The sequence below is a fragment of the Thalassophryne amazonica genome, chromosome 14 (genome assembly GCF_902500255.1).
Source record: "Thalassophryne amazonica chromosome 14, fThaAma1.1, whole genome shotgun sequence".
Lineage (NCBI taxonomy): Eukaryota > Metazoa > Chordata > Actinopteri > Batrachoidiformes > Batrachoididae > Thalassophryne > Thalassophryne amazonica.
Genome location: NC_047116.1, coordinates 98,432,753 through 98,444,120, shown reverse-complemented (window position 1 = coordinate 98,444,120; position 11,368 = coordinate 98,432,753). Strand labels below are relative to the sequence as shown.

The window sequence follows — 11,368 nt, the reverse complement described above, 5'->3', positions numbered from 1 at the left end:
TGGCCGGATCAGGGGCGACGGAGTTGGAGGAGATTATAAACCCCAGGAAGGACAAAGAAGTGCGGTGGAACTCGCACGTCTCGCCCTTCACAAACAGCCGGTTCTCCAACAACCGCTGCAGGACCTGACGTACATGCTTGACATGAGTCTCACGATCCGGGGAGAAGATGAGAATATCGTCTAGATATATGAAGACAAACCGATGCAGGAAGTCCCGCAAGACGTCATTTACCAATGCTTGGAACGTCGCGGGGGCGTTTGTGAGGCCGAACGGCATGACCAGGTACTCAAAATTACCTAACGGGGTGTTGAATGCCGTCTTCCATTCGTCTCCCTTCCGGATCCGAACCAGGTGGTACGCATTACGAAGATCAAGTTTTGTAAATATTTTGGCTCCATGCAGGGGCGTGAACACCATCCAACAGGGGCAACGGGTATCGGTTGCGAACCATAATCTCGTTCAGCCCCCTGTAATCAATGCATGGACGGGGTCCGCCGACTTTCTTGCCCACAAAAAAGAAACCAGCACCCATCTGGGAGGTGGAGTTTCGGATTAGCCCGGCAGCTAACGAGTCCCGGATGTAGGTCTCCACTGATTCGCGCTCTAGACGTGAGAGGTTGTACAGCCTGCTGGACGGGTACTCGACGCCCGGGATCAAATTAATGGCGCAATCATACGGACGGTGTGGGGGAAGAGTGAGTGCCAGATCTTTGCTGAAGACATCAGCAAGATCATGGTACTCCTCAGGCACCGCCGTCAGATTGGGGGGGACTTTAACCTCCTCGTTAGCGGTCATACCGGGTGGAACCGAGGATCCTAAACACTCCCGGTGGCAGGTTTCGCTCCACTGAACCACAACCCCAGACGGCCAATCAATCCGGGGATTGTGTTTTATCATCCATGGGAAGCCCAAAATAACGCGGGAGGTAGAAGGTGTTACAAAAAACACAATCTCCTCCCGATGATTCCCAGACACAACCAATGTTACTGGCTGTGTCTTGTGTGTGATTAAAGGGAGAAGGGTGCCATCTAGTGCCCGTACCTTCAATGGTGAAGGAAAGGCCACTAGAGGGAGCCCCACTTCCTTTGCCCATCTGCTGTCCAACAGATTCCCTTCCGACCCCGTGTTCACCAGTGCTGGGACGTGAAGGGTTAGATCCCCACTCAGGATCGTAGCTGGGAGTCGTGCAGATTTACGTTCGCACCCCTCGTGCGTGTTATGACCCACCCTTAGCCCAGTCTCTAAGGGCGAGTGTTATCGTTTTGGCCGTTTGGGGCAGTTTTTTTGTATATGCTCTTTTGAGCTGCAGAGAAAACACTCCCCACGGGCCAGCCTCCTCAACCTGTCATCTGATCTAATTTTGGCCCTGCTCGTTTCCCTAACAACGTCAGCAGGGGGAGCTGTTGCCACACAGAGCCCTCTGGCTGTGGAGCGTGGGGAAGAAGGCTCCCTTTTGGACCCGGAAGGAAGAGAGACGGCTCGTGCCTGACCACGCCCTTCGCCCCGCTCCCGTCGACGTTCTGATAATCGGTTGTCTAACCGTACTACCAGGTCGATAAGCCCGTCTAAATCCTGCGGCTCATCCTTAGCCACCAGGTGCTCCTTAAGGACCAGAGACAGTCCATTTACAAAGGCGGCGCGAAGTGCAACAGTATTCCAGCCGGCCCTCACTGCCGCGATGCGGAAGGCGACTGCATACTCGGCTGCACTCCGACGCCCCTGTCTCATACACAGCAGCACACTCAAAGCGGTCTCACCTCTATGTGGGTGATTGAACACCAGTCTGAACTCCCTCACAAACTCAGTATATATCGTTAGGAGCCGTGCATTCTGCTCCCAGAGCGCCGTAGCCCAGGCGCGTGCCTCACCTCGAAGCAGATTAATAACATAAGCCACCCGGCTGGAGTCTGACGCGTACATAACGGGACACTGTGCAAAGACGAGCGAACACTGCATCAGGAAGTCTGTGCACGTCTCTACACAACCTCCGTATGGCTCCGGAGGGCTTATGTATGCTTCAGGGGACGGTGGGGGGGGTTCGTTGAATGACCAGTGGAATATCTGTATTCGGCACCTGAACAGCAGGAGGAGGTGCTGCAGCAGCGCCCTGCGTGCGCGCCTCCACCTGGGCGGTGAGAGCCTCCATCCTCCGATTGAGAATTACATTCTGCTCGGTCATCAAGTCCAACCGAGCAGTGAAGGCGGTTAAGATTTGCTGCAGCTCACCTAATACGCCTCCTGCCGGCGCCTGTGCACCCTGCGTTTCCATTGGTGCTTCACTCGATGGTTGACGCCCCTCGGGATCCATGACGTTAGCCGAGATATCCTGTTGGGAAAGTGTAGTGACATGGACCCACAACAGGGGGCGTAAATGAACGGACAATGGATAAGCCAAAATATAACAATTTAATGTTGCGAATTGTGCACAACGGAATACAGACAAATGCAGTTTGAAAATGAAATACGAAAAGTGACGTGTGGGCAGGCTCGAGGATAGAAGACGTCTGTCCAGAGAAGAGCCGGGTCCCCACACGACTTCCACCGCCAACGGATCTGAAGAACACCGGAGCCGCCAAGTCCTGGGTCCTCAGGTGGCCACCGTCTCCAAATGTCAGACCTGGTACTGCTGGCAGGAAGCAGAGACAGTTAATGGTGGGTGTGTGGATACACACCCAGTAAATCCTCAGACACTGATACAGTTCCTCCGGGAGGGAGGACCTCCACGTCCGAAGTAGGAAACACAATAGCAGCTCCTGTTAAACCACTTATCTGGTTGTAGTGAGAGGTGAGGACGTCGGTTCTCTCACTGACTGCCAACCCAGCTGAAAGTGCACCAAAGGACAACGGCTGCAAACAGATCAGACGTAAGTCACAGTTCAAGTACTGCAGAGAATATTACCTAAGCGGTAGATGATATCTCGGCAGCAAGGTGGAGTTGCTGCCCGGCTTTTATGGTGCTGTGGTGATGATGAGTGACAGCTGGTGCTGTTGATGAGTGACAGCTGTCACTCCCGGTTGTTCCAGCGCCCTCTCGTGCCTGAAGCCCGCACTTCAGGCAGGGCGCCCTCTGGTGGTGGGTCGGCAGTACCTCCTCTTCAGCGGCCCACACAACATACTCACTCTGTTACTTGATCAATTTCTGTCTATCTCCGGGGACAATTTAAATCATATTTTTTTTTCAAGCATTTATTCATTGCCACAAAGAACAATGAAATTACGTCTGGAGCATCCACATGCGTAGTTAAAAAAGTGCAAACCAGTGCAATAAATAGCCCCTAAATACCCCATGTAAACATTTATAACATCAGTACAGTGACATTTCTGACAGCAATATAAAAACAAGATGTTGATAAAATGCATTAAAGAGTAAGAACAGTTAAATAAATAAATATAAAAATAAAAACGGTGACACTGTACAGCAATGCAAAAACCAGTTCAATACTACTGATTGGTGGATATATAATCCACGGAAGGAGGGACATAGGGGGAAGAGGGCAATTTCCAAATAAATAAATAAATAATAGTAACAATGTGTAACAATGCAAAACCAGTTCAATACTATTGATTGGTGGATATAATCCATGGAAGGAGGGACATAGGGGGAAAGGGGCAATTTCCAAATAAATAAATAAATAATAGTAACAATGTGCAACAATGCAAAACCAGTTCAGTGCTTGAGGATACAGGCTATTGGCCAGTCTAGATGTTCTGGCCTTTACGGCCCTATACCTTCTCCCTGAAGGTAACAGATGGAAAAAGTGATAAGCAGGATGGTGCTGATCTCGCAGGATATTACGCACTCTACTAATATAGCGAGTGGGATAGATAGTACTAATGTCTGGGAGAGTCATCCCAATGATTCTCCCCGCTATTTTCACCACCCGCTGAAGTGGAGAACCACACTAAGAACCCATATGTCAGCACACTACTGATGGCACAGTTATAAAAGTTCACCATCAGGCATCTAGGGATATGGGCACTCCTCAGCTTCCTCAGATAATAGAGGCATTGTTGGGCCTTTCCCACAACTGAGGCAATGTGAATGCCCCAGGACAGGTCCTCCTTCACTGTCACACCCAAAAACTTAAAACTGCTAACCCTCTCCACCACGTCAGTGCCAATGAAGAGAGGTTGATGGTCATTGTGCCCTCTCTTAGGAAAATCCACAACTATTTATTTAGTCTTTTTAGTGTTTAGTGCCAAATTGTTGTCCTGGCACCAAGACACCAAATGTTGCACCTCAGACCTGTAGTATGTCTTATTGCCATTGGTGATAAGTCCGAGTACTGTGGTGTCATCGGCAAATTTGACAATGAGATTGAACGGGGAGGTGACACAGTCATGGGTAAACAGAGTATAGAGCAGGGGGACTCAAAACACATCCTCGAGGGACCCCAGTGTTAATAACAAGGGTAGAGGAGATGTTTTTCCCCACTCTAACACCACTATGTGCACTATGTGCGATTAGTTAAAAAGTCCACAATCCAGTTGCACAGGATGGAATTGAGACCCAAATGATAGAGTTTGGACCACAGTTTAAATGGCCGGATAGTATTAAAGGCCGAACTGTAGTCCACAAAGAGGAGCTGTGCATAGCTGTTCTTATGCTCCAGGTGCTCCAATAACGTGTGCAGCACCATAGCAATGGCATCCTCAGTTGAGCGGTTCTCTCTGTAAGCAAATTGGTATGGATCCATTAATGGTGATATTGCAGCTTTAATGTGTTTGATAACCAGTCTCTCCAGACATTTGGCAGGAACGGATGTAAGTACCACAGGTCTGTAATAGGGATGGGTATTGATAAGATTTTATCGATATCGATGCCATTATCGATTCTGCTTATCGATCCGATTCCTTATTGATTCCCTTATCGATACCTTGTGAATTTTGTACTAAAAGTAGGCTTTACAGGTTTTCTATGTATTTCATTGAGTCTTAAAGTAAATAAATATGAAATTGGTCACTGTATCCTTGATCTCTGGACATAAATAAAAATAAACAAAACTGTGTTTCGCTTTGAAGTTATTAATTCCGACTGGACTCTATCATTCTAACTTGACTCGGCAGAGAGCCATGCAGCATTTGGAGCTATGTGAACAGAACGGAGGATGATTCTTATTTCTTTCTCCCAACAAGACAGGAGTCCCAGTTAGTAACTTTAATCCGAACAAAAGTGACTCACAATTGACATATTCAGGGATGAAAGTGGTGAAAAACAAAAAAAGCTGAAACCCAAAATTACCCTCCAACACCACATGCACGAAAATGTTTGAATTCTAGAAGCTCTGAAATGCAATCTGGGACTATTCCAGACAATAAACTGCAGTGAGTGCAGCATCCATTTAGTGAGAAAAAACCCAACTTTCCTTATTCAGATTCATTCCAGTAGTATTCTGCTCTTACTAGGATGCAGCATTTTTCTAGTTTGGCAGATAGTTCTGGAGGAAATCACTGAAGAAATTAACACACTGAAAATATGGTTTGACCGAAACAAACTGTCATTAAACTTAAATAAGACAGGGATGAAATGGAGGAGTAAGAGTCACTAGGTGTTCACAGGAAACATTTAGTTATTTCTGTATGTATTTATTTATGTTCATTGTTAGTTGCTATTATATATTTTCTGTTGTGTTTCTATTCGGCTTCTTTTTGTCTCTTTCTCTATAACTGTATATAATAATCATTAGATTATTAATATATAAACAAAAACAAATTTAAGAAATATTACAATTTGAAAACAAATGCACCTGAAAGTCGTGACAGCTGCAACTGCTAAATGCTAACTTTTAACATTGAAAATGCCATAGACATGCTAACACGTTAGCATCGCTCCCATTTTTAAGTTATAAAATACATCTATCAGCTGTTTCAGAAGACCATAACAGGTTGGTTTAACATAAAAAAGGTAAATAATACTCACAGACATATGCTCTTTAGGGTTTTAGTGGGGGAAAATTAAGCGAAAGAATGAAAGAATAAACGAAGCAATAGATCAAAGCATTGCTTCAATCTGCGAACCACTGCTTTGATTGGTTCAAGGTTCAAAGCAAAGCTGCGCTGCAGAAAAGTTGATTACAGACCCGCTGCAGGGTCTGTAATCAATGTAGAGAAATTATCATTTTCCTGACAAACACCCCCCAAAAACAACGGCCACTCTGAAGGACCGATAACGGAATCGTTAAGCACAAAGCTTATCGATGTCGGTGGATCAAATGATTTCTTAACGATACCCGAAAGGAACCGGTTCTCGATACCCATCCCTAGTCTGTAATCATTGAGACGTGTGACATTAGACTGCTTCGGAAGGGGAACAATTATAGCTGTCTTGAAGCAGGCCAGGACCAGAACACAGGACAACAAGATGTTGTAAATAGAGGTGAAAACGTCTGCCAACTCCCCAGCACAGTCTTTAAGTACCCGGCCCAGCGCTCCATCTGGTCCGGCTGCTTTCCTGATGTTAATACCTTGGAAGACACGTCTCACCTCATGTGTGCTCAGGACAGGAACAAGATCTGTAATGAGGAGAGGGGGCAGGGCAGGGTCGTTGTTATCCCTATCAAAACGGGCATAAAAGAGGTTTAAATCCTCCGCCAAGGTGGAACAGTCAGCAGAGGGTAATCATGGTTCCCTCTTATAGTCCGTGATGACCTTGATGCACTCCCAAATCTGCCTTGTATCAGTAGTGGTGTCAAATCTGGCTTCAGTGCGCCTCTTGTATTGTCGTTTGGCAGCCTTGATACCTCAGTTGGTACTCTTGTAACCTTCTTTTGCATCAACGGACGCGCAAGGATCACAAGAGAGGACAGGGTCCTCTAACGAGGTCACAGGTTACCTGGTTCCTCAAAAGCTCATTCTTTGAAGTGAATTGTGAATATACATACAAGGCCCTTGTCCTCATCCACAGATGCCAGTTTGTAATCACCCATGAAGTAGTCAGTCTGGAAATCATGATTACAACATTAATTGCTCTACCCCTGTTGGGTTTCAATAACATTAACCAGTCTGATGACCAATCTAGCAGCATCGTCAAAGATCTCTGTAGGAGGCAAACCTCCTTTTCATTTGTTGGTCATTAAAACAACACATGTTGTATCCAAAGTATGTTCTTGTCAAAGGAAAATTCCCTTTTGTGACACTGTTGGAATATGTGAAAGCAGCTGGAACATCCATATGCATCCATAGCATGCTGCCGCGTCAGGAGTTTGGACAATAGAGGGGCACAGGCTTTGTCTTTGTCTTTGTCTCGGGCCAGGTATAAAAGTAAGTTGTTCAGGCCAGCTGGGCGTTGGTTCAAAAAAAGGCCTCTGAGGGATCTGGGTCATCACCACCATCAACATGGGCAAGGTAGAAAAGTATTACTTGATGAATTCATTCTGAGTTCATGGACCAATAAAAACTTTGTGATGTTCTGATTTGGCTCATGAGTAACTCTGAGGTGCTGTTTTCAGATCATCTTCTACGAGGAGAGGAACTTCCAGGGGCGTTCCTACGAGTGCATGAGTGACTGCACCGACATGTCCTCTTACCTCAGCAGGTGTCACTCCTGCAGGGTGGAGAGCGGCTGCTTCATGGTCTACGACCGCCCAAACTACATGGGTAACCAGTGGTTCATGAGGAGAGGCGAGTACCCTGACTACATGAACATGATGGGATGGAGTGGTGCTATCAGGTCTTGCAGGATGATTCCCATGGTAAGCACAAGACACCCTAAAAGAGAAATTCAAGCAGACACCAGCAGAAGACCACTGTTAATTCATGATGTGGGCTTGTTTCCTGCAACAGTACAGAGGCCAGTTCAGGATGAGGATCTATGAGAGGGAGAACTTTGGTGGTCAGATGTATGAGCTGTTTGATGACTGCGACAGCATCATGGACCGTTACCGCATGTCGGACTGCATGTCCTGCCACGTGATGGATGGCCACTGGCTGATGTACGAGCAGCCCCACTACAGAGGCAGGATGATGTACTTCAGACCTGGAGAGTACCGAAGCTTCAGGGACATGGGCTGGAGCGGCTCCAGGTTCATGAGCATGAGGCGCATCATGGACATGTGTTAATTGTACATTTGATCTGAAATAAATGACTTAACTTTCTAAACTTTTACCTCATATGTTGCAGTTTTCTGTGGTTTTATTCATTATTTCAACCTACCTAGAGTTCCTATTATGATTTCCAACTGTGGGTGTCACGGAGGGCGGCTGCCAAGTACCCGGAGTGGTAGGACCCGCAATGCAGACTCCTGGACTAGTCTTGGGTGTAGAAGAAATCTTGGTCTTTAATTCAGGCTCAGGTACGGTGCACAGGTGATCAGTCAGCGAAGCAGAAGTACAAACATGGTTGAGCAGGGTTCAGAGGCACGAACAAACATAGACATCAGGGATGAGGCAAAAAGGCACAGTAAAAAAATATGAAGCAGGATCTCGGTACACTGCAAGGCAATAACAGGACTGAATACAAGAGCTGGTGAGTGTGCAAAGACATCAAACAAGCAGAGGTGTGGTGGCGGGGAGGAGATTAAATAGGGTGGAGTTACCAAGGTGCACCTGAGGTGAATGGTCTAGAAAGAGGGCGTGGCTGGAAGACAAAGATGATACACAGTGCAAGATAGTGAGTTAGGACAACACAAGGTGGAGTGATGTAAGACACAAAGATGCGTGAACAGGTGCAAGAGCATGAGTGGAAGAAAACACAAAGCAGAAAGGGTCACAGTGAGGGACGAGGACATAAGAGGTGGTGCAGAGGCATGAAGTGACAACACAATCAGATATGAGTGAGGGATGAAGACACAGTGGCAGGTGCAGGGTGTAGAGTGAAAACAAACAGATGGGTGGGAGGTAAATGGAGAACAAAGATAGACAGACTATAATACTACTATGAACATGAACTTGAACCAGGCGTGAACATGAGAACTAATCAGAGAAAAATAAGAAAATAAACACAAAGACAAAACTAGACTGGAACTGACTTATGACTGAAGTAATCAATAAAAGATAACTGGATGAAAAACAAACAAGCAAATACTTGACAGAGCAGAAAAACAGAAAGCAAAACCCAGATAATAACAGAAATGAAAACAGCAAAAATAAACATGATAACTAAACGTTAAACAATTAAAACACAGACTGACTGAACAAAACAAGAAGTGGAACTGAACCATGGCAGAAGTATGAAAAGTAACAAAGAAACAAAGTGACAAAACCAACTGGAACAGAGAATAAACAGATGATGAAAATAAAACAACTAATAAATCAAAGCCGGGGCAGATGGTGATGAAAAGAAAGAGGCAAAAATAGAATCAAAGCCCCGATCAGGGCCAAATTGTGACAGTGCGCTCAGCTTGGGACCTCCACTTTTAACTGTTTGGTCATTTCCTCCAAGTGTCCAGGCCATGGGATGTTTGTCGGGTGTGCTGCTTGGAGAGGTTATTTAACAATGGTGAAGACCTCCACAATTTATCCAGTTGGTTCTTCAAGCTGTTTATAGTCAGTGCTAAGATAACATCTTCTGAAAGTTACAGATCCCTGCAGAGTGTGTGGTAAAGGCAAGTCTTATGTTATGAATTGGCCTCATCAGTTTTACTTTCCATCGATGAACCATCGGGATCACATTTCTCAGAGGATCTTCAAGAGTTCTATAATGTCCCCCCTGATTCTTCTGTGTGTTAGTTTGGAAGCTGTTATTTTCTTCAAGGTTTTAGATACGTTAAGTCCTTAATACCTGGATTATACCAAACAAAAATATAAATGCAACACTTTTTTTTTTGCTCTCATTTTTCATGAGCTGAACTCAAAGATCTAAAATATTTTCTGTATACACAAAAGACCTATTTTTCTCAAACATTTTCAGAAATCTGTCTAAATCTGTGTTAGTGAGCACTTCTCCTTTGCTGAGATAATCCATCCCACCTCACAGGTGTGGCACATCAATATCAGGCTGGATGGTCAGGAATTGCAGGACACAAATGCACGGCTCAAACAAACAGGTCTGGTTTTTAAAAGGTTTTACTGTTGTGGTGAGCAGAGGTCGGCACACGAGTAAGCAGTTCAGAAAAAGTAGCTGTACAAAAATCATCAGGCAATCAGGGTGATGGAGGCAAAATTCTGGAGGTCAGGAACACACTTTGAGGTAGGCAGGACTATGAACACAGGAACAGAGCTGGAATGAAGGCACAAGACATAACAAACTGGTGAGGGACAAACACACCCAGTGAGCTTATATAACCCCAGGTGATAATCAGCAAATCAGAAACAGGTGTGCATGGAAAGCACCAGAACCAGGGCGTGGCCAGAATCACCAAGAACCAAGAGACAGACAAGAGAAGCACAGACAGACAGACCCAAGCAGAAAAACCCAGCAAGAGAATAAACAAACCAAAACCAATGAAATACAAAAATAACCAACAGAACAAAATAAAACAGATAAACAAAAACTCAAACCCTGACAATCAAGATGCTGATCAGACAGCATGATTATTGCACAGGTGTGCCTTAGGCTGGAAACAATAAAAGGCCACTCTGAAATATTCAGTTTTATCACAATGTTACAGATGTTGCACATTTTGAGGGAGTGTGTAATTAGCATGTTTTCTGCAGGAATGTCCACCAGAGCTGTAACATGTGAATTGAATGTTCATTTCTCTACGATAAGCCATCTCCAAAGGCATTTCAGAGAATCTGGCAGTACATCCAACCAGCTCAGGACCTCCACATCCAGCATGTTTACCTCCAAGATCATCTGAGACCAGCCACCTGAACAGCTGCTGCAACAGTCAGTTTGCAGAACCAAAGAATTTCTGCACAAACTGTCAGAGACCATCTCGGGAAAGCTCATCTGTATGCTCGTCATCTTCATCGGGGTCTCGACCTGACTGCAGTTCGTCGTCGTATCTGTCTTGTGTGGGCAAATGCTCACATTCAATGACAGCTGTGTCAGGCTTACTGGTACAGTGTGGCTGGACACAAATGCAAGATTCAGATGACAATAAAACTTTGTTCAGGCAGGGTTTGATACACAGGTAGGTAGGCCGAAATAAACAATAGGATCCAAAGCATGAGGCAGAGACAGGGTCAAAAACAGGCAGACAGGTCAAAAACAAGGGTAGGCTCAAAAAGGAAAAAATGCTCAGAGGAAAAGTGCTCAAAAGTGGCTCAAGGCTCAACAATTTCGCAACCAGGCAGGGTGAAAGGTGTGACTTAAATAAAGAGAGTGATTAAAAGGAAATTTCAAGACAGGTGTGTGTGGAGGGATCTGGAAAGGGGCGTGGTAAGCAGGAGAGAGGACAATGAGGGGACACCCATCACCAAGCATTAGACAGCAGACAAGAAAAGTCCCTCCACCAATTCAATTTCAATTATATCGTGCCAAA

General features: G+C 45.5%; 1 protein-coding gene across 2 annotated transcripts; it reads left to right on the top strand.

The window, feature by feature from the left end:
- The first annotated feature begins 3,836 nt into the window (after positions 1-3,836).
- LOC117524792 (gamma-crystallin M3-like) lies at positions 3,837-8,060 on the top strand. Of its 2 annotated transcripts, none has more exons than XM_034186610.1 (3): positions 3,837-3,848; positions 7,451-7,693; positions 7,785-8,060. In XM_034186610.1, exons 1-3 carry the CDS (start codon positions 3,837-3,839, stop codon positions 8,058-8,060), a joined length of 531 nt encoding a protein of 176 aa, XP_034042501.1. The 2 variants fall into 2 exon arrangements, with proteins under 2 accessions (XP_034042501.1, XP_034042502.1); XM_034186611.1 differs by lacking the exon at positions 3,837-3,848 and adding an exon at positions 7,338-7,346.
- Positions 8,061-11,368: the final 3,308 nt, after the last annotated feature.